We start from the raw sequence: 21652 nt of genomic DNA on the forward strand, positions 1-21652 counted from the left end.
AGCCGAAATCAAGAGTTGAGCACTTAACCGATTGAGCCACCCAGGCACTCCTTTAATCTCTGTATTTTATCAGTTAATTTTAACCCCTTTTTTTATTGTGGTAAAATATATGCAACATCGGATTTGCCATTTTAATCATTTTTAAGTGTACAAACCAGTGGTATTAAGTCCATTCATATTGCTGTACAAGCATCACCACTATTCTCAAAGTTATTTTTAATTAATTAATTAATTTGTTTTTAGAAAGTGGAGGGGAGGAGGGAAAGAGGGAGAGGGAGAGAGAGAATCTTAAGCAGACTCCATGCCCAGCATGGAGCCTGACAAGGGGCCTGATCTCACGCCCCTGAGATCATGACCTGAGCAGAACGAAACCAGGAGTTAGATGCACTTAACTGACTGGTCACTCAGGAGTCTCTTGAAGTTATTTTTAAAAAAGCAGTATAAGGGACACCTAGGTGGCTTGAAGTTATTTTTAAAAAAGCAGTGTAAGGGACGCCTAGATGGCTCAGTTGGTTAAGTGTCATCTGCTTTTGGCTCAGGTCATGATCTCAGAATCCTGGAATTGAGTCCCGTATATGCTCCCCTGAGCCTGCCACTCCTCCTCCTTGTGCTCTCTTGCTCTCTCTCTCTGACAAATAAATAAAATTTTAAAAATAATAAATAAAAAAATAAAAAGCAATGTAAACGAGAATTTAAGTGGACCCAAATGTATTAAAGTTTCAGAAACTGAGATAATACTGAAACTTTGTTTCTGTTGCCACTAAAGTTTTTAAAAATATCTTCTTTTATGGCGGAGGAAACCCAGGTAGAGAAAGCTTTAACCCAGGTTACAAGGCCTCTTCCGTCATTGTTATGATTTGGTGATATCAAAAAGAGAAACTCTATAGTTGGAAATATGTTCATAATATAAACCCAGGCTTTTGGGAAACCACAGTTTAATGAGAAACTTATGATGTTTTTCAAAAAGGATGAATTACAAATTTTCACTTAAATTCACATTTATATTCTCAACAATATCCTGCTAAAGTCTAGACCTCTCTGTAAAGTCACTTTGCTGATTTGCTTTTCCTAGACGGATATTTCTCTGTTCTCTGGGAGCATAACTCAGGTTGGAAGTCCTGTTGGCAGTGCAATGAACCTAATTCCTGAAGATGGCCTTCCTCCCATTCTCATCTCCACGGGTGTGAAAGGAGGTATGCGGACTTACATATTAAACAGGGATAGTGATTGAGGGAAGCTAGATGTTGTCTTCTAGTTAAGGGAAGGAGAGAGAATTTGAGTGATAACCACTTTTTTCTTCTCCAACAGGGAAAACAACTACTCAGTGCCATGAAAATAATTGTTGCTGTTACTGGTAGTTTTAGAGTAGATATTTATGTTTTTATAGTATAAGGTCATTTCATTTGTTGGAAGGATTTATTATTTTTAATTATAAAATAAATGTAGTTCATTGGCACTTTTTTCTTTGTATTTTGAAACACATGACACTCTGAAGAGTTGCTTATAATTCTAGGATTTGGCCCACCTGATAGAACAGTCAGGACATTATCTAACTTTTTGTTTTGCAGTATATTATACATTCAGAATTATACATATGATAAATGGAGAGCACTGAACATAAATAGCAATTTTATTGTTAAAAAATATTTTTACTGAGTTCTGGTACGAAGTACAATGACTATCCATTCAAAAGAATGCTTATCTCTATGTGAAAGTTTATTGCTGATACATGCAGATCAGCCTCTAGTTAGTACATTTTTAGGAGGTGGTTTATCAATCATCTTTCCACAATTTTATCCTAGTCTTTTACCAGGTCACCTTGCCTTCAGTCTTTCTCTCCTTTATTTTATCTTCCATGTTGTTGCCAATTATCTTTTTATATTACATAGATATTGTCATATAGTGCTCTGGCTTAGAAACATTCGGTGGATTCCCAATGCCTTCAGTATAAATTAATTATTTTAGCATACAATGTTTCTTACAACTTTATCTCAATTTATCTTTCTAACTTTATTTCCAGCCAATACCCCAGTACTTTATGCACATTACAGATCATTTGCTGTTTTCTGAATATTCACTTTCCACACTTCCATGTTTTTTCTTATGCTGTGGAATAGTCGGGAGAGAATGGGCTACAAAACTGGACAAACCTGGGTTTTAATCCTCGTACCCTTACTTTCTAGCTGTGACCCAGTGGGCAGTTCATTTATCCTCCCTGAATCTTTTTCCTAATCTTACTTAGGTAATTATACCTACCTAAAAGTCATTGTGAGTTTTAAATCAGATTTCATACCTGGAAGTATATAGCGAGAACATTGACTGGTGTAAAGTAGACGTGTAATTAATACTTTCCTTATCTTCCTTTCCTCTGCCTAGAATATGTTTGTATACTATGACTCCTTGAAGAACTCCTTAACTTTTCAAAATCCAGAGTAATGAAAAGCTCCTCTCTGAATCCTTACCAGTGCTGCTCTGTAGTAGTGTTTTACATCATCTGTTTGTTTGAAAAGAAATTAGTTTTTTTTTTTCTTTTAAGATTGTATTTATTTATTTTAAAGAGAGAAAGAGACCACGTGTGCATTAGCTGGGGGTGGAGTAGAGGAGGAGGGAGCAGGAGGAGGAAGATCTCGAGGAGACTCATGCTGAACATGGAGCCTGACATGGAGCTCAATCTCTCATCATGACCAGAGCAGAAATCGAGAGTTAGAGGCTTAACTGACTGAGCCACCCAGGTGCCCCTGAATAGAAATTCTTATACACCCTTACTATATTAACACCTTTCTTACTGCAATTTAGGTATTTTATAGGTCTGATTCATTTCACTTAAACCATGCATTTCTTCAGACTTAATTCATGCTTGTGTCTTCTCCTACCATGATGCTGGGTCTGTTGTGGGGTCTCAGCAATGTTGGCTGAAAGTATCAGACTATAAAATCCAGCCATGTCCCAGATAGTTCACTATGAACTTTCATGTAAGTTAAGCATTCTTTTGATTGTATAATCCTTACTACTTTATTCAGACCCTCTAAAAACAATCTTTTGTTAGTAAAGTTACTATTTAGGTTCAAATTTTGGTTACTTTAATGAGTCTTAGATTAACTTACAAGAAGTTAAATTGGCCTACTCTATTGTTTAAATAAGATTCCATTTTCATTAAATCTAATTATTAAAACATCTCCAAAAGAAACAACTATTTATACTTACTTAAATCATATTATTCCTGTCTCTTCAGAATTTTGCAGTTTTGTATTCCAGTGGGATAACTTCATACAAGTATTTTCTTCTTATATTTTCTCTTAAGTCACTTAGTATTTTTCTTTTCAATGAACATTTCCATTTATTGGTAAAATAGACATTTCCTCTTACATCCAAAAAGTAGTTTTTTTGGTTTCTATTGGTTATTATCCACGATTTTGACTTCAAACTGGGAAGATTACCATCAGTCAAAATGGCATGAGTGAATATCACATACTGTGCTTTCAGGGATTCGGTGGGAAAGGTTCTGTGCAGGGTCTCAAGTATTAACTTGTCCGTGTTGGAATCTGTTATGATTTACTGGTGATTTTGGTGATTGATATATGTGCTGAACTCTTGACTTAGAGGAAGTGTTTCACAAAGCCAGTCACTTATGATGGTTTTAGTTTATTTTAGTTTTAGTTTATTTTCTGGGCATTTTTTTTTTTAAGTTTAGTTTAGTTAGTTAATGGTAAAAAAATTCTCAACAGTACAAAAGAATATAGAGTACAAAGTAGGATTCTCTTCTCCCTCAACCCCACAACACCCTTTTCATCTGGAGGTTAGGGTATTATCACTTTCTTGTTAGATTATGGATTATTTTAAATGTTGGTCTTAGAACATATAATATGTGAATTTCTTGTTGGAGTGAAATGAAATGAAATGATAGTTGGAGAATTTTTGTTAAAGGGCTATCTTTATTTTTCTTTTCCAAGTTTTTATTTAAATTCTAGTTAACATATGGCAAGATTGGTTTCTTACTTATGGTAAGTGTAGAATTTAGTGGTTCAGCACTTACGTACAACACCTAGTGCTTATCACAAGTGCCCTCCTTTTTTTTTTTTTTAAGATTTTATTTATTTATTTGACAGAGAGAGATCACAAGCAGACAGAGAGGCAGGCAGAGAGAGAGGAGGAAGCAGGCTCCCCGCTGAGCAGAGAGCCCAATGCGGGGCTCGATCCCAGGACCCTGAGATCACGACCCGAGCCGAAGGCAGCGGCTTAACCCACTGAGCCACCCAGGCGCCCCAACAAGTGCCCTCCTTAATAGCTATCGCCCATTCAGCCCATGCCCCTCCCCATCAACCCTCAGTTTGTTCTCTATATATAAAGTTAAGAGTCTCTTATGGTTTGCTTCTCTCTCTCTTTCTCTCTCTTTTATCCTTCCCCTGTGTTCATCTGTTTTGTTTCTTAAATATCACTTGAGTGAAATCATATGGTATTTATCTTTCTCTGACTGACTTATTTCATTTAGCATAATACACTCTAGCTCCATCCACATCCTTGCAAATGGCAAGATTTCTTTCCTTTTGATTCCTGATATTCCATTATATATATGCCACCTCTTCTTTATCCATTTATCAGTCGATGGACATTTGAGCTCTCTCCCTAGTTTGGCTGTTGTTGATAGCGCTGCTATAAGCAGCAGGGTGCATATGCTAAAGGGGTGCCTTTAGACTATGGCATAAGTCAGCTTGTGGAGAAGTTCTGTATATAGGATAACCATGTTCTCATCCAAACTGGACAGGGTCACTTTTGAGAATGAAAGGGAAACTATTAGCATTACAGTGGGACAGCAGATATGTTCACCATATCTGTAAATCAAGTGCTTAACTCTTGTGAATAATCAGCCCATTTCTGCATCAGATTTCATCTTGATTTGTCATTTTAACTAATCTTTTACATTGTTTTCTTCCCTTACAGATTATGCTGTGGAAGAGAAACCATCACAGATTTCAGTAATGCAGCAATTAGAGGATGGTGGTCCTGACCCACTTGTCTTTGTTTTAAATGCAAATTTGTTGTCAATGGTTAAAATTGTAAATTGTAAGTTAGAAATTTGTTTTTTAAAATTAAAATGAGATACTTTACTTACTCATAGATAATAAGTAAAGCTTTCAAATTCCTTATACACAAGTTGTTTTTATATGGGTGGAGCCACATCTTAACTGAAAACTGAGTACCAAAGAAATTGGTTTGTATAAAATAACGTATCCCAGAGGAGAATTGTGGGAGTAACTGAAACTCTTGAGAAGAGATAGGTGAATTCTCCATGGAGAAAGCCAAACAAAACTTCCTGAGATGGATGTGCTAGGTCAAAACTCACCCCCAGAATGGTAGTGGACAAATTATCCAGCAGGGTCAAATAATGTACATGCTAGATTTAAATTTCAGAAACCTTAATCATGTGCAAACCTTTATTTGAGAAAGGGTTAGTTAGCTGACACATAGTAGAACTTCAGCACATCATAAGTTAAGATTCAGAAGAAACTTAATTCTTGGGGCTAGATCCTGGGCATCAGAATGGGTAAGAAGACAGTAAATTGGAATCTTAATTCCAGGATGGTGTTGGAACATAGAGAATGCATTTATCCTGGATGAATGTCAATAGGCAGAGTTCTGGGGAGAAGCACTGGGGAACTGTCTTCTAATTCCCACTGGGTACTTATTAAGTTGACCTTGGATTCCAGAAACACCTATCTGCTACTTCCTTTGAGGTTCTGTATTAAAGAGTGCAGGCTCTGGTTTACTTAATTGTACGCTTGTATATTTGGCCAGTTATTAATGCTTGCCCCCTTTCTTAATAGGATTAGATTTTAAGATAATTTGTGAAATTTCAATTTACCATATCTAGTTTATAAGTTACACTTAGAAAATAGCTAACCCAGAATTCCTGAAGTGTACACCATCTTAATATAGTTGTATTGGGGCTTCCTGTTAGGTATCATAAAGTAACATTATTCCCAAAATGTAAGAAAGGGAACTTTTGTTGGTTCTGATTTACATTGTGAGATCTGTAATTATATTTGAATCTTGTTTCAGTTCCTTTGGGGATCCTATTATGTATGGAATACAAATGATACAAGTGTCAAAGATTGAACATTATTTTTAACTATATATGGCTTGTGCTGTTGGGACTCTACAGTGCCTTAAGGTGAAGAAGTGAAAGTAAATAGTCCAGAAAAGCCATTCTTTCACCACTTTTTATAGGATGAAACCAAGTAAAATCATGTTGATGTTTATCTAGAATTTTCTCCCAAAGAGGACTATAATTTAAAAAGCTAGAATCTTGGGGTCCCTGGCTGGCTCAGGCAGTAGACCATGCAACTTCATCAATCTCAGGATTGTAAAGTTCAAACCACACATTGGGTATAGAGATTACTTAAAAAATAAAATCTTTTAAAAAATGAAAAACTAGAATCTTTCAGTTACAGATGAAATTTTAAAAGTGTATATAAAAGTATATTTTCTTTCGCTCACAACCTGAATCCAAAGCTGTAATATTGGCCTTTGTTATTGTTTCCAGTTCTATATAAGTAATTTTTTCCCTTGGTAAAGTGAATTAGTTAATTAATTGATTGATTGATTGATTTAGTGAATTTTTTAAAATACAGGTGGGGAATATATTCTTTACTCATTATTGCCTAGGATACTTAGTCTTATTTAATTTATTTTTAATGGAATGCCTTTTCTTTTAATAATTACACATTTTAATAATAAGAGTTAAAATTTTAAGCCCATTTTCTTTCACTGTTACTTCTTTTACTTCCCTTCCCATTGCTTTTCTAAGTATTTGTTTATGCCAGAGGCATTTGTATATTTTATTTTCTTCATTGGTTCTTTGGCTCAGTGCATTAATAGTTCACAGTTGAATTGTACAGATTCAGTATAATACATTTTATTCTTTGCTATATTTTAACAGATTTCTGTGCATTTTTTTTTAAAGGTAAGGATTGAGGAGAATGCCTTACTTTTATATTTTTATTCCATTCATAGATGTGAACAGGAAGTGCTGGTGTTTCACAACCAAGGGAATGCATGCAGTGGGTCAATCTGAGATAGTCATCCTTCTACAGTGTCTACCAGATGAAAAGTGTTTGCCGAAGGATATCTTTAATCATTTTGTGCAGCTTTATCGGGATGCTCTGGCAGGTGGGAACGCTTTATGACTTTGTCTGCGTCCTTTATAAGACAATAAAAATTTTGGGGGGTGCCTGGGTGGCTCAGTTGGTTAAGCATCCAAATCTTGACCTCAGCTCAGGTCTTGATCTCGGGGTCATGAATTCAAGCCCCATGCTTGGCTACAAGCTGGAGTATGGAGCATACTTTAAAAAAAAAAAAAAAAAAGGTGCGGGGTTCTGGGGTGGATCAGTTGGTTAAATGTCTGCCTTCTGCTCTGGTGTGTTCCTGGGGTCCTGAGATCAAGCCCTGAATCAGGCTCCCTACTTAGCAGGGTGCCTCCTTCTCCCTCTACCCCTCCCTCTGCTTGTGCTCTCTCTGTCAAATAAATAAAATCTTTAAAAAAAAAAAGATGATAGGGGCGCCTGGGTGGCTCAGTGGGTTAAGCCTCTGCCTTCGGCTCAGGTCATGATCTCAGGGTCCTGGGATCGAGTCCCGCATCGGGCTCTCTGCTCCGCAGAGAACCCGCTTCCTCCTCTATCTCTCTCTCTGCCTGCCTCTCTGCCTACTTGTGATCTCTCTCTGTGAAATAAATAAATAAAATCTTTAAAAAAAAAAAAAAAAAGATAAAAATTTTTGGACTCAGATGCAAAATAATAGTCATTAATTTGGAAGCCTGGCATTGGACTTTGGTATCAGCAGCAAGTTAGAACTTGCTAAGGCTTAAGGAAATATAAATTTTAGTACTTTACCTCGTGTGGCTGTTACTGTTTTATAAAGGCTGGAATCAAAGTTACAAGATAATGCATTGACCATAATGTAAGAATATTTTTCTTTGAGTGGGTTAGGGATCATGATATTAGTACCTGGTAAAAAGAAGCATAATCATAACTTACTACTTGTTTCTTCAGTTAACAATATCTGTATAATTGTAATGTAAATATTCTTTATTTAATTTCCAGGTTTTAAAAACCACTGACATGAGCAACTTTATTATGGTTTCAAAATAAATTATAAATATTGTTTCCCCTACCAATGTAAAAGTAGACGCATAGCTACTGGAAAACTAAGGATACTAATAAAAAGACATTATAAGTTGAGAGAGAAGAAATATATTTATGTGTATTATTTGGCATTACAAACTTAACCTCCTCTGATTTAACAGAGGAGGTAAGAAGTGGTGTAGTTGAGCTAAATTTTCGTTATCATAACAGGAAGTAAAACAACAATATCTGTGGTTGGTAAATAGGGAAAGAGTAGTATAATAACTATAACAAATGAATAATAGAGATAGTCTCTGAGGAACAAGGCTTGGAAAGGGGAGTGAGGTTGACCAGGGTATTAAAATGATTTCTGTGTATTACAGGGTGATATTTTATAAATATATTAAAACCATAAATTATTTATACTTTCTTTTTTAAAATTTTATTTTTTTAAATTTTTTTTTAAGATTTTATTTATTTATTTGACAGAGACCACAAGTAGGCAGAGAGGCAGGCAGAGAGAGAGGAGGAAGCAGGCTTTCCGAGGAGCAGAGGGCCCGACGTGGGGCTCGATCCCAGGACTCTGGGATCATGACCTGAGCTGAAGGCAGAGGCTTTAACCCACTGAGCCACCCAGGCGCCCTTCTTTTTTTTTTTTTTAAGATTTTATTTATTTGACAGAGAGATCACAAGTAGGCAGAGAAGCAGACAGAGAGAGAGGAGGAAGCAAGCTCCCCACAGCCTGATATGGGGCTCGGATCCCAGGACTGTGGGATCACGACCTGAGCTGAAGGCAGAGGCTTAACCCACTGAGCCACCCAGGCGCCCCTATTTATACTTTCTGAATACAATAATTCCCCTTGTGGGATTCTGTGCCAAAAAAAAAAAAAATTATCTAAATTGTAAAATATACTTTATACATGAAGTGTTTATTTCAGCATTACTTAAATTTAACACAAAAATTTAGCGGTAACCTAAATGCCCAACTATAGGAGAAAGGTTTAAAACTGTGTTATACTAATTAGATGTATGCTTCTTTTTTCGAACATTTTTTAGCCATCAAGAGTAATATTTATGAATAGAGTGTAACAATACGGAAAATGCTCTTGAAGTAAGGACAAAGGCAGGATATAAAATTGCATCTTTAGTGTGATTATAGCTTATCCATAAAAGATTATACCTTTATGTCTTAGTCTTTGTGATAGTTTAAGTATTATATTACATGAGGACAAGACAGTACATCGACAACTTACCGCATACCTATGACGTATACTTTAGTATTTACTGTGTCAGTTCCGAAATGTATGGGATTAATATGAATTGATTTAGAGCCTTCAGGCTATATAATACTCAGGACCTAAATTTATTTCCAGAAATGACCGGAAACACTCACTTTTCTCCCTGATTTGGATGGATTCACATATAAAAACTATAAATAGCGAAATGGCATTGGGGATCCAAGCAACCGTATATTCATGTGGGTTTTGAGGAGGAATTAGGTGCTAAAGCATGGGAGGTTCATGAAAATCTTGTTCAGGGGTCCATCTTTTATTGAGTAGGCAATGAGGAACAACTGAAAAAAAAATGAGTGACACAGGCAGATTTGCATTTTAGAAAGATGACTTCAGAAGCAATATGAAAATGGATCAAAGTCTATGTATCTGCTGGCAGGTAGAGCGAGTTAAGAAGCAGTTACAGTAGATAAACAAAAAAATATAGTGGATAAGCCTAGAATATTGCTCAACAATAAAAACAAATTGCTGATGCATGCAACAACATGGATGAATATCACAGACATTGTGCTAAACAAAAGAAGCCAGGCACAAAAAAGTACCTATTATGTGATTCTATTTACATGATTCTCTAGAACAGGCAAAATGAGTCTGTGGTGATAGAAATTAGATCAGTGTTTGCCTGGGGTGAGTTGGGGTTGCAGGGGTTGCAACTGACTACAGAGGGGCCCTGGGAGTTTTCTGGGATTATATAAATATTTTATATAGTGATAGGGATGGTGGTTACATGAATGTTTACATTTGTCAAAACCATATTGAACTATATACTTAAAATCTCTGGGTTTTATAGCGTGAAATTATACCCCAGGAAGGTTGACTTAAGTATTTTCTTTTTATTGAGATATAATTGACATATACTATTAGTTTCAGATGTAAAATATAATGATTTGATATTTGTATTTACTGTGAAATGATCACAGTAAGTCTAGTTAACATCCATTTTCACAGTTTTATTTTTCTTGCTGGTGAAAACTTTTAAGATCTACTCTATTAGCAGCTTTCAAATATACAACAGTGTTGTTAACTATAGTTCCCATGCTGTCTATACACCCTCAACTAATTTATCTTACAACTGGAATTTTATACCTTTGACCTCTTTCACTGATTTTACCCACCCTCTCAACCCCCATCCTGTATCTAGGTGTCCTATGGTTTTTTGTTTGTTTTTTAGATTCTATATATAAATGTGAAATCATATGTTATTTGTCTTTCTCTGTCTAGCTTATTTTACTTAAAATAATGCCATTGAGTTCCATCCATGTTGTTGCAAGTGACAGAATTTTTTTTTAATGGCAGAATAATATTCCACAGTATATATATACATCACATTTTCTTTATCCATTCACCTGTTGATAGACACTTAGGTTGTTTCCATGTCTTGGCTAGTGTAAATGATGTTGTAACAAACATGGGCTGCAGATCTCTTTTCAAGTTAGTGTTTTCATTCTCTTCAGATAAATACCCATAAGTGGAATTGCTGGATCATATGTCAGTTCTTTTATGTTTATTTATTATTTTATTATTTTATTTTATTTTTTTTCAGTGTTCCAAAATTCATTGTTCATGTACCACACCCAGTGCTCCATGCAATATGTGCCCTCCTTAATGCCCACCACCAGGCTTACCCATCCCCCACCTCCCCCTCCCAAACCCTCAGTTTGTTTCTCATAGTCCACAGTCTCTCATGGTTTGTCTCTTCCGATTTCTCCCAATTCTCTTCTCTTCTCCATCTCCCAGTGTCTTCTGTGTTATTCCTTATGCTCCACAAGTAAGTGAAACCATAAGATAATTGACTGTCTCTGCTTGACTTATTTCACTCAGCATAATCTCTTCCAGTCCTGTCCATGTTGATACAAAAGTTGGGTGTTCATCCTTTCTGATGGAGGCATAATACTCCATTGTATATTATGGACAATATCTTCTTTATCCATTCGTCCGTTGAAGGGCATCTTGGTTCTTTCCACAGTTTGTCAACTGTGGCCATTGCTGCTATGAGCATTGGGGTACAGGTGGCCCTTCTTTTCACTACATCTGTATCTTTGGGGTAAATACCCAGTAGTACAATTACAGGGTCATAGGGTAACTATTTTTAATTTCCTAAGGAATCTCCACACTGTTTTCCAAAGTGACTGCACCAACTAGCATTCCCACCGACAGTGTAAGAGGGTTCCCCTTTCTCCACATCCTCTCCAACACTTGTTGTTTACTGTCTTGTTGATTTTGGCCATTTTAACTGGTGTAAGGTGGTATCTCAATGTGGTTTTGATTTGAATCTCCCTGATGGCTAATAATGATGAACATACTTTCATGTGTCTTTTGGCCATTTGTATGTCTTCTTTAAAGTGTCTGTTCATGTCTTCTGTCCTTTTTTTTTTTTAAAGATTTATTTATTTATTTATTTATTTATTTATTTATTTATTTGACAGCGAGAGAGAGAGAGAGAGAGAGAGAGATCACAAGTAGGCAGAGAGGCAGGCAGAGAGAGTTGGAAGCAGGCTCCCTGCTGAGCAGAGAGCATGATGCAGGGCTTGATCTCAGGACGCTGAGATCATGACCTGAGCCCAAGGCAGAGGCTTTAACCCACTGAGCCACCCAGGTGCCCCTTCTGTTCATTTTTTGACGTGATTATCTGTTCTGTGTGTGTTGAGTTTGAGGAGTTCTTTATAGATCTTGGATATCAGTCCTTTGTAGTGTCATTTGCGAATATCCTCTCCCATTCCTTGGGTTGCCTCTTTGTTTTGTTGACTGTTTCCTTTGCTGTGCAGAAGCTTTTGATCTTGATGATGTCCCAAAAGTTCATTTTCACTTTTGTTTCCTTTGCCTTTTGAGACATGTCTTGAAAGAAGTTGCTGTGGCTGATGTCGAAGAGGTTACTGCCTGTGTTCTCCTCTAGGATTTTGATAGATTCCTGCTTCATGTTGAGGTTTTTTACCCATGTCCAGTTTATCTTTGTGTATGGTATAAGAGAATGGTCGAGTTTCCTTCTTCTACACATAGCTGTCCAATTTTCCCAGCACCATTTATTGAAGAGACTTTTTTCCACTGTGTATTTTTTCCTGCTTTGTCAAAGATTATTTCACCATAGAGTTGAGGGTCCATATCTGGTCTCTCTACTCTGTTCCACTGGTCTATGCGTCTGTTTTTGTGCCAGTACCATGCTGTCTTGGTGATCACAGCTTTGCAGTAAAGCTTGAAATCAGCCAACATCATTCCCCCAGTTTTGTTTTTCTTTTTCAACATTTCCTTAGCAATTCGGGGTCTCTTCTGGTTCCATACAAATTTTAGGATTGTTTGTTCCAGCTCTTTGAAGAATGCTGGTGGAATTTTGATCGGGATGGCATTGAAAGTATTGATGGCTCTAGGCAGTATAGACATTTTAACAATGTTTATTCTTCTGATCCATGAGCATGGAATGCTCTTCCATCTTTTTGTGTCTTCTTCAGTTTCTTTCATGAGTGTTCTGTAGTTCCTTGAGTGCAGATCTTTTACCTCTTTGGTTGGGTTTATTCCCAGGTATCTTATGGTTCCTAGTGCTATAGTAAATGGAATCTATTCTCTAATTTCCCTTTCTATTTTTTCATTGTTAGTGTATAAGAAAGCAGCTGATTTCTGTACATTGATTTTGTATCCTGCCACATTACTGAATTGGGGGTGGAGTCTTTTGGGTTTTCCTTATAAAATATCATGTCATCTACAAAGAGAGAGAGTTTGACTTCTTCTTTGCCAATTTGAATACCTTTTATTTCTTTTTGTTGTCTGATTGCTGTTGCTAGGACTTCTAGTACTACGTTGAACAACAGTGGCAAGAGTGGACATCCTTGTCATGTTCCTGATCTCAAAGGGAAGGCTGTCAGCTTTTCCCCATTGAGGATGGTATTCGCTGTGGGTTTTTCATAGATAGATTTTATGAAGTTGAGGAATATTCCCTCTATCCCAATACTTTGAAGAGTTTTAATCAGGAACAGATGCTGTATCTTGTCAAATGCTTTTTCTGCATCAATTGAGAGGACCATGTGGTTCTTCTCTCTTCTCTTATTGATCTGTTCTATCACATTAGTTGATTTGTGAATGTTGGACCACCCTTGCCTCTCATAGATAAATCCCGCCTGGTCATGGTAGATAATCTTTTTAATGAACTGTTGGATCCTATTAGCTAGGATCTCGTTGAGAATCTTGGCATCCATATTCATCAGGGATGTTGGTCTGAAATTCTCCTTTTTGGTGGGGTCTTGCATGGTTTGGGGATCAGGGTAATTAATGCTGGCTTCATAAAAAGAGTCTGGAAGTTTCCTTCTGTTTCTGTCTTTTGAAACAGCTTCAGGAGAATAGGTATTATTTCTTCTTTGAATGTTAGGTAGAGTTCTCCAGGGAATCTCTCAGGTCCTGGGCTCTTGTTTTTTGGGAGGTTTTTGATCACTGGTTCAGTCTCGTTACTAGATATTCGTCTATTCAGGTTGTCAGTTTATTCCTGATTCAGTTTTGGAAGTTTATACGTTTCCAGGAATGCATCCATTTCATCTAGGTTGCTTAACTTATTGGCGTATAACTGTTGATCATCTGATGATTGTTTCTGTTTCCTTGGTGTTAGTCATGATCTCTCCCTTTTCATTCATAATTTTATTAATTTGGGTCTTCTCTCTTTTCTTTTGGATTAGTTTGGCCAATGGTTTATTGATCTTATTGATTCTTTCAAAAAACCAGCTTCTTGTTTCATTGATGTGTTCTACTCTATCTCTAGTTTCTATCTCATTGATTTCTGCTCTAATTTGATCATTTCCCTTCTTGTGTGTGGGGTTGGCTTAATTTTTTGTTGATTCTTCAGTTCTTTAAGGTGTAAAGAGAGCTGGTGTATTCTGGACTTTTCATTTTTTTGAGGGAAGCTTGTATGGTTATGTATTTCCACCTTAGGACTGCCTTTGCCTTATCCCATAGGTTTTGAACTGAAGTGTCTTCATTCTCATTGGTTTTCATGAATCGTCTAAGTTCTTCTTGATTTCCTGGTTAATCCAAACATTCTTTTTTTTTATTTTAAGATTTTATTTATTTATTTGACAGAGTGAGAGATCACAACTAGGCAGAGAGGCAGGCAGAGAGAAAGGGGGAAGCAGGCTCCCCGCTGAGCAGAGAACCTGATGCAGGGCTCGATTCCAGGACCCTGAGATCATGACCCGAGCCGAAAGCAGAGGCTTAACCCACTGAGCCACCCAGGAGCCCCTAATCCAAACATTCTTAAGCAGGGTGTTCTTTAGCTTCCAAGTGTTTGAATTCCTTCCAAACTTTTTCTTGTGGTTGAGTTCCAGTTTCATAGCATTGTGGTCTGAGAATATGCAGGGAATAATCTCAATTTTGGTATCAGTTGAGCCCTGATTTGTGACCCAGTATGTGGTCTATTCTGGAGAAAGTTCCATGTGCACTCGAGAAGAATGAGTATTCTGTTGTTTTAGGGTGGAATGTTCTATATATATCTATGAGGTCCTTCTGGTCCAATGTCATTCAATGCTCTTGTTTCTTTATTGATTTTCTGCTTGGATGATTTGTCTGTTACTAAGAGTGGCATGTTAAGATTCTCTGCTATTAATGTATTCTTATGACTCTTTATCTTGATTAATGGTCATCTTATGTAGTTGCTCCCATATTGGGGACATAAATATTTGTAATTGTTAGATCTTCTTGGTGGATAGACCCTTTAAGAATGATGTAGTGTCCTTCTTTATCTCTGACTACAGTCTTTAGTTTAAAATCTAATTTATCTGATATGAGAATCACTACCCCAGCTTTCTTTTGAGGCCCATTGGCATGAAAGATGCTTCTCCATCCCTTCACTTTCAGTCTGGATATATCCTTAGGTTCCAAATGGGTCTCTTGTAGACCGCATATGGACAGGTCCTGTCATTTTATCCAATCTGCAACCCTGTGCTGTTTTATGGGAGGGTTTAGGCTGTTGACGTTGAGAGTGATTATTGAAAGGAACGTTTTTATTGACATCATGTTGCCTGTGAAGTCCTTGTTTCTATAGATTGTCTTTGTAAATTTCTGTTTTATGACACTCTTGAGTTCTTTCTTCTTTCTTTCTTTCTTTATTCTTTCTTCTTTTAAAGAACCCCTCCTTAATATTTCTTATAGTGCTGGCTTGGTGGTCACATATTCTTTTAAACCTTACTGGTCTTGGAAGCTCTTTATCTCCATCCATTTTGAATGTCAGCCTTGCGGGATAAAGTATTCTTGGCTGCATGTTCTTCTCATTTAGTGCTCTGAATATGTCTTGCCAGCCCTTTCTGGCTTTCCAGGTTTCTGTTTACAGGTCTGACGTTATTCTGATGGACCTTCCTCTTCATGTAAGGAATCTTTTCCCCCTAGCTGCTCTGAGATCTCTTGTCTAAAATTATGATTCATCAGTCTTGTAATCAGGTGCCTCGAGGTCGTTCATCTTGGGGGTTGATCTTTCTACCTCTAGGACACGAACATTGGCTCCATTCCCCATATTGGGAAAATTTTCATGGAGAATTTGTTCAGCTATATCTTCTGGGCTTCTTTCTTTCTCCTCCCCCTCAGGGATCCCAATAATTCTGACATTGGAACATTTCATGGCATCACTTATTTCCCTAATTCTGTTTTCATGGCCTCTAAGCTGTTTGTTCCAGGGCTCCTCCTGATCCTTTTTCTCTATCAGTTTGTCCTCTAGATCACTAATTCTATCTTCTGCCTCAGTTACCCTAGCTGTTAGAGTATTTAGATTAGATTGGATCTCATTGATAGCATTTTTAACTTCTTCCCCAGCGCCTTTCACTTCTGCCTTAATCGGATTCCATGTAGTCACTAATGGTTTTCTCCAACCTAGCCATTGCCTGGATAATTGTTACCCTGAATTCCCTTTCAGACATACTGTTTATGTCCATATCCAATAGCTCTGATGGAGAGGGCACAGTCTCTGAATTTTTCCTCTGTTGGGTATTCCTCCTCCTGGTCATTTTGGTGAGAGGTGGTTGAGGGGATGTGTAGCTGAATGTATCAACTGTGATCCAGGCAGGGTGCACCCTGGAACGCTTCTGAGCAATCGGAAGTCACCACCAAAAAGAAAGAAAAAAGAAAAAGAGAGAAAGAGAGACAGAAAAAAAAAGAAGACCCAGCCAGAATGGGCCCCAAAGGTAAGATTTATAAGGCATACAAACAAAAACAGACAAACAAAAAGACAAACAAAAAGTAAATGACAAGAAAAAAAAAAAAAAAAGATCCCAGCCAAAATGAACCCCAAGGATGAGATTTATGTAATCCCAGAACAAAAACAAATACACAGAAACACTGACAGAAGAAGAAGATGGGAGGGTGGTTATAAATCCTCGATGTGGGCAGATGTGGGCGAGGTAGGTTATTTTGATTCTTAGTATATCTTGATATCTTTGTTAAAAGACTCAACTTTCCAGAGATAAAGGGAGATTAAAAGTGGTTTATATATAGGGGTAGTATTGATTAGGGAAAGAGGATTACCTTGAAGCTTATATCTATATGATTTATATGTATATTAAAAAGAAATAAAATAGAAAAGAAAAAGAAAAATACAGGTATATGTATGAAAAAAGTTCAAGGTAAAAAAGGTTATTGTGGAATTTGTTGTGTTAAACCTCTAGGTGTAATGGTAAGTAGGTTAAAAGAAATTAAAAAGGACAAGACTAGTGAGAATGAGTGAAAAATAAAAGTAGGGGGATACCTGGGTGGCTCAGTCAGTTAAGCAGCTGCCTTTGGGGGCGCCTGGGTGGCTCAGTGGGTTAAAGCCTCTGCCTTCTGCCCGGGTCGTGGTCTTAGGGTCCTGGGATTGAGTCCCGCATCGGGCTCTTGCTCAGCGGGGAGCCTGCTTCCCTTCCTCTCTCTCTGCCTGCCTCTCTGCCTACTTGTGATCTCTCTCTGTCAAATAAATAAATAAAATCTTTAAAAAAAAAAAAAAAAAAGCTGCCTTTGGCTCAGGTCATCGTCCTGGCATCCTGGGATTGAGTCCTGCATTGGGCTCCTTGCTCCGTGGGGAGCTTGCTCCCGCAGAGAGCCTGCTTCTCCCTCTGCCTGCCACTCTGCCTGCTTGTACTCTATCTCTCTGACAAATAAATAAAATCTTTAAAAAAAAAAAAAAAAAGTAGTACTATGAAATATACAGGTTTTAGGACAATACCGGGAGCTAAATTGTTTTCCCCTGATATTGGGGTTTTACAGTTTTATAGGGACCCAGTGGTGGTTGTCCTCTGGTTCTTTTGCTCCTTCTTTTGGCTGGCTTTCTGGGGGGAGGGGCCTGCCATGTTGTTTTTCAGTCAGTCTTGGCTTGGGTTGAGTCTTCCTGCTCCCTATCAAGGGGTTGGGCTCTGTGGAAACCGGTTTTTCAGGCTTTTGTTCTCTGGAGGTTTTTGTTGTTTGGTGGCAGAGACTCCCAGAGGGTCTCCCTTGGCCTGAAGCGCCCGCCTGTCCCTGCACCCCCGTGCCATAACTGCGAGGGATGTTGGTCTAGGGAGCCTGCTTCCGGTGGCTGCCTTTGCCTGGACTGCTGTCTGGGGTAGTTCTTTCAAGTGTTCAGACTCTCCGCCGGTCCTATAGACCACCGGCTAGCACCCACATGGAACATTCTCAGGCGCGGGTGGGGAGCATGTTTCAGATCCCCGTCGCACAGTGAACACAGAATGCAAAAGGCTATGGCTCTAGAGAGTGCCCACTAGACTCCCTTAAGCTTCGCAACCCTGGGGGCTCTGGGACCAGGAACTGGAGGCTCTGCTGCTAACGCACTTTCTCTGGCACCGGTGGTTGTTGGCAGTGGCCAATCTGGGTCCAGGGCTTAGGCCTGTGCTGCTGACTGCCCAATTCCACCAGTTGCCCTTTAAGATCTTTTGCTCTTTTTGAGTGCTTTTAACTAGACTCCAAGTCAATGCTGGTCCCCAATCACAGGGCACTTTTGTATTGGGGTATTACTTTCCAATGGGTTGCTTCTGGTGGCTCCCTCCTCCTTCTTTTTATCCTCTGATATCAGTACGCTTTACCTGTCCACTGGTGTCTTCTGTCCCAGTAGGGATTCAGAAGTGTATAATCCTATATCTCAAGCTGGTTTCATGGGTGTTCAGAGTGTTCTGGTAGATAATTAGCTCACTTTAGGGGACTGGTTGAAACAGGGTCTCCTACTTCTCTGCCATCTTACACAAAATCCTATATTTATTTATTTAAAGATTTTATTTATTTATTTTAGAGAGATAGTGTGAGAGAGGGAGGGGCAGAGAGAGAGAGGGAGAGAGAGAATCCCAAGCAGACTCCACACTGAGTGCAGGGCTAAATCCCAGGAGCCTGAGATCATGACTTGAGCCAAAATCAGGAGTCAGACACTCAACTGACTGAGCCACCCAGGGGCCCCAGTTCTATTTTTTATTTTTGAGTAACCTCCATGCTGTTTTCCTTAGTGACTGCACCAGTTTACATTCCCAGCAATGGTTTATGAGGGTCTCTGTTCTCTACATCCTCACCTATACTTTGTTATTTTAAAATTGATTTTCAAGGGGTGCCTGGGTGGCTCAATGGGTTAAGCCTCTGCCTTCAGCTAAGGTCATGATCTCAGGGTCCTAGGATCGGGCCCCACATCGGGCTCTCTGCTCGGCGGGGAGCCTGCTTCCCCCTCTCTCTCTGCCTGCCTCTCTCTCTACTTGTGAGCTCTCTCTGTCAAATAAATAAATAAAATCTTTTTAAAAAATTGATTAAAAAAATTTATTGTCAGGATCCAGTAAGAAATTAAATTATCAGGATTTAATAAAGTAATTAAGTAATAGCAGTGGGAACAAAGAATATTGAGAAGAAATAAAAGAGTGATGTGTCAGTTCAGTAGTGTTTGGTAACTAGATGTGAGGGGTGAGAGGGGACAAGTCCAAGTTGCTTCAAATTTCTGACTTGGACATCTGAGTGGACTTTGTTCTTATTAATCAACATAATAAATAGAAGAACAGATTTGGCAGAGGAGTGGGAGGCTGGTTCTTTGTCCAGTGTGTTGAATTTGAAATATTGACAACAGATGGTGTTATGTAAATGGACAATGAATATCTGGGTATGGACCTCAGGTAGTAGATCTGAGATTTGGGAGACCTAGCTTTTATGTGATTGTTGAAACTGTGGTTGTGAATGGGTTAGGTCCCTGAGAGGAGACTAGAGCTGTGACTGGAACTCTGAGAAATACCAACAAGGAAAGGCTGAGAATCATTGCATGAGTCATTAAAATATATGTTTACCATAAGTGGTTACTCACTTTTCAGAATTATCCTTATGTATCAGTAGAATTTATTTTGAACTATCAGATTAAAATGCAAAATTCTACAACAAAATTACTTTGAAGTGATAGTAAAATAATGGTGATGTCTAAAGTCAGACTATAACTCATGTAAGCAATTTTAAATGTTATCTATAATATAGATGGGGGCATATGCATATATATCTGAGTAAATAGCATTTCAGAGGCATAAACAAGTGAGCCATAAGAGTCTCCTCAACTAGGAATCATTTCACACCTCATAAAATACTGGGACTAGGAGGTGTCTTAGATCATCTGCTACAAACTCTTTGTTTTTTAGATGAGGAAAATGAGAGGTGTTTAAGGTTTATCTAAATCATAGACCTAGATGGTGGCATTTTCTTGATAGCTATTGGTTGGGTAATCCTCTTGGCTCCCAGAGGCTGCCGGCAGTTCCATGGCTTCCTGGCTCCATCGATAGTTTACAACAATGATGTTTCCTTTCTTCCAGGTCAGCAGGAGTATGTCTCTGCTTTGAATCTCTGACCCCTAGATCTAGATTTATCAGCCCATGCTGATAATCTCCCTACTGATTAACTCAAAGCCCACTGATTAATAACCTGACTTTGGGGGTACATTCCATTATATTCATAGGTGCTGCCATCACTCAAGGAGAGGGAATTAAACAAGGCATATGTATAGGAGGCAGACAGAATTCTGCCTCCCACACAGGATTTTTGTCCTCCCAAGCATGACACAGACCTGAAACATACTTTACTCATTTGGTATCTTCACCAGTCTTAACTGTTGTTCCCTATAGTTCGTTTGCCTTTTGTTGTAAAAGAAAAATATGTTTTTATTTATATTTAATTATCAGTTCAGTATTCAATGTCAGTATCAAAGATCACTGTCATTATTCAGTTCAATCAAAATTACTAAATTTGCCATTATATTTTCTCCGTATCTGTTGTTTCAGTACCTTGTGTTTCCATTTGAACTTGCTTTTCTTGCTGAAATATATCTTTTAGTTCTCTTAGTGAAGCTCTGTGGTTCATAAACTCTATTAGCCTTTGTATGTCTGAAATTTTTTTATTTTGCCATCCCTCTTGAACAATTAATTGGTTACAAAATTCTAGATTAATGGATATTTTCCCTCCCTTTCCTCTTTGTTCCCTCATTCCTTACTTTCTTCCTTTTACCTCCCCTTAGCAAGTACTATGAAGATACGACTCTGTTGTCTTTGCATCTCCTTCAGTCTAGTTTTTTTTTTTTTTCTTTTCTTTTTCTGCCCTTGGGCTTTTAGGATTTTCTTTTTATCCTTAATTTTATGCAAGTCTGTTACAGAGTTTTCTGTTTTTATAGTCAGGTTTATTGAGGTATAGCTTATACACAGTAATATTCACCTTCTCAGACGTAGTTTAATGAGTATGGATGAACAGATATAGTCATGTAACCACCACCAAAATCAGCTTACACAACATTTCCATCATCTCTAAACCTTGCTTCATGTCCCTTTGTATTTATTCCCCTCCCCTTTGCATCTGCTCCTGGCAACTATCAATTTGGTTTCATTCCCTATAGTTTTGTATTTTCCAGAAGGCTTTATAAATAGAATCACATGTTTGTATTTGGCTTATTTCATTTAGCATAATGCTTTTGAGATTCTTCCATATGATTGTATGTATGTATGTATTGTATTTTATACATTTACCTGCAATGTATGAAAAGTTTCAATTATTCTGGATCCTTGCCAGCACTTGATACTGCCTCTAAAAGAAAAAAAAAAACAACTTTATTTTTGCTTTTTTAATGAGTGTGTTGTGGCACCTCATTGTAATTTTAATTTGCATTTCCTTAATGACTAATGATATGAGCATTGTTTCATATGCTTATTTACCATCTGTAGCTCTTCTTTTGCCCATTTAAAAATTCAGTTTTCTTGGGACGCGTGGGTGGTTCAGTGGGTTAAAGCCGCTGCCTTGGCTCGGGTCATGATCCCAGGGTCC

General features: G+C 37.9%; 1 protein-coding gene across 3 annotated transcripts in view; it reads left to right on the plus strand.

Annotated features, from left to right (window-relative positions):
• ZFYVE9 (zinc finger FYVE-type containing 9) overlaps window positions 1-21652 on the plus strand; it is a 199929-nt gene that overhangs the window by 120747 nt on the left and 57530 nt on the right. For all 3 annotated transcript variants that reach the window (XM_032844103.1, XM_032844102.1, XM_032844104.1), the window contains 3 exons: window positions 1073-1193; window positions 4939-5061; window positions 7012-7167. In XM_032844103.1, the coding sequence (XP_032699994.1) occupies window positions 1073-1193; window positions 4939-5061; window positions 7012-7167 (400 nt within the window). The remainder of the gene's footprint in view (window positions 1-1072; window positions 1194-4938; window positions 5062-7011; window positions 7168-21652) is intronic.

Source organism: Lontra canadensis, unplaced genomic scaffold (assembly GCF_010015895.1).
Source record: "Lontra canadensis isolate GAN:19392208 unplaced genomic scaffold, GSC_riverotter_1.0 scaffold148, whole genome shotgun sequence".
NCBI classification, from domain to species: Eukaryota; Metazoa; Chordata; class Mammalia; order Carnivora; family Mustelidae; genus Lontra; species Lontra canadensis.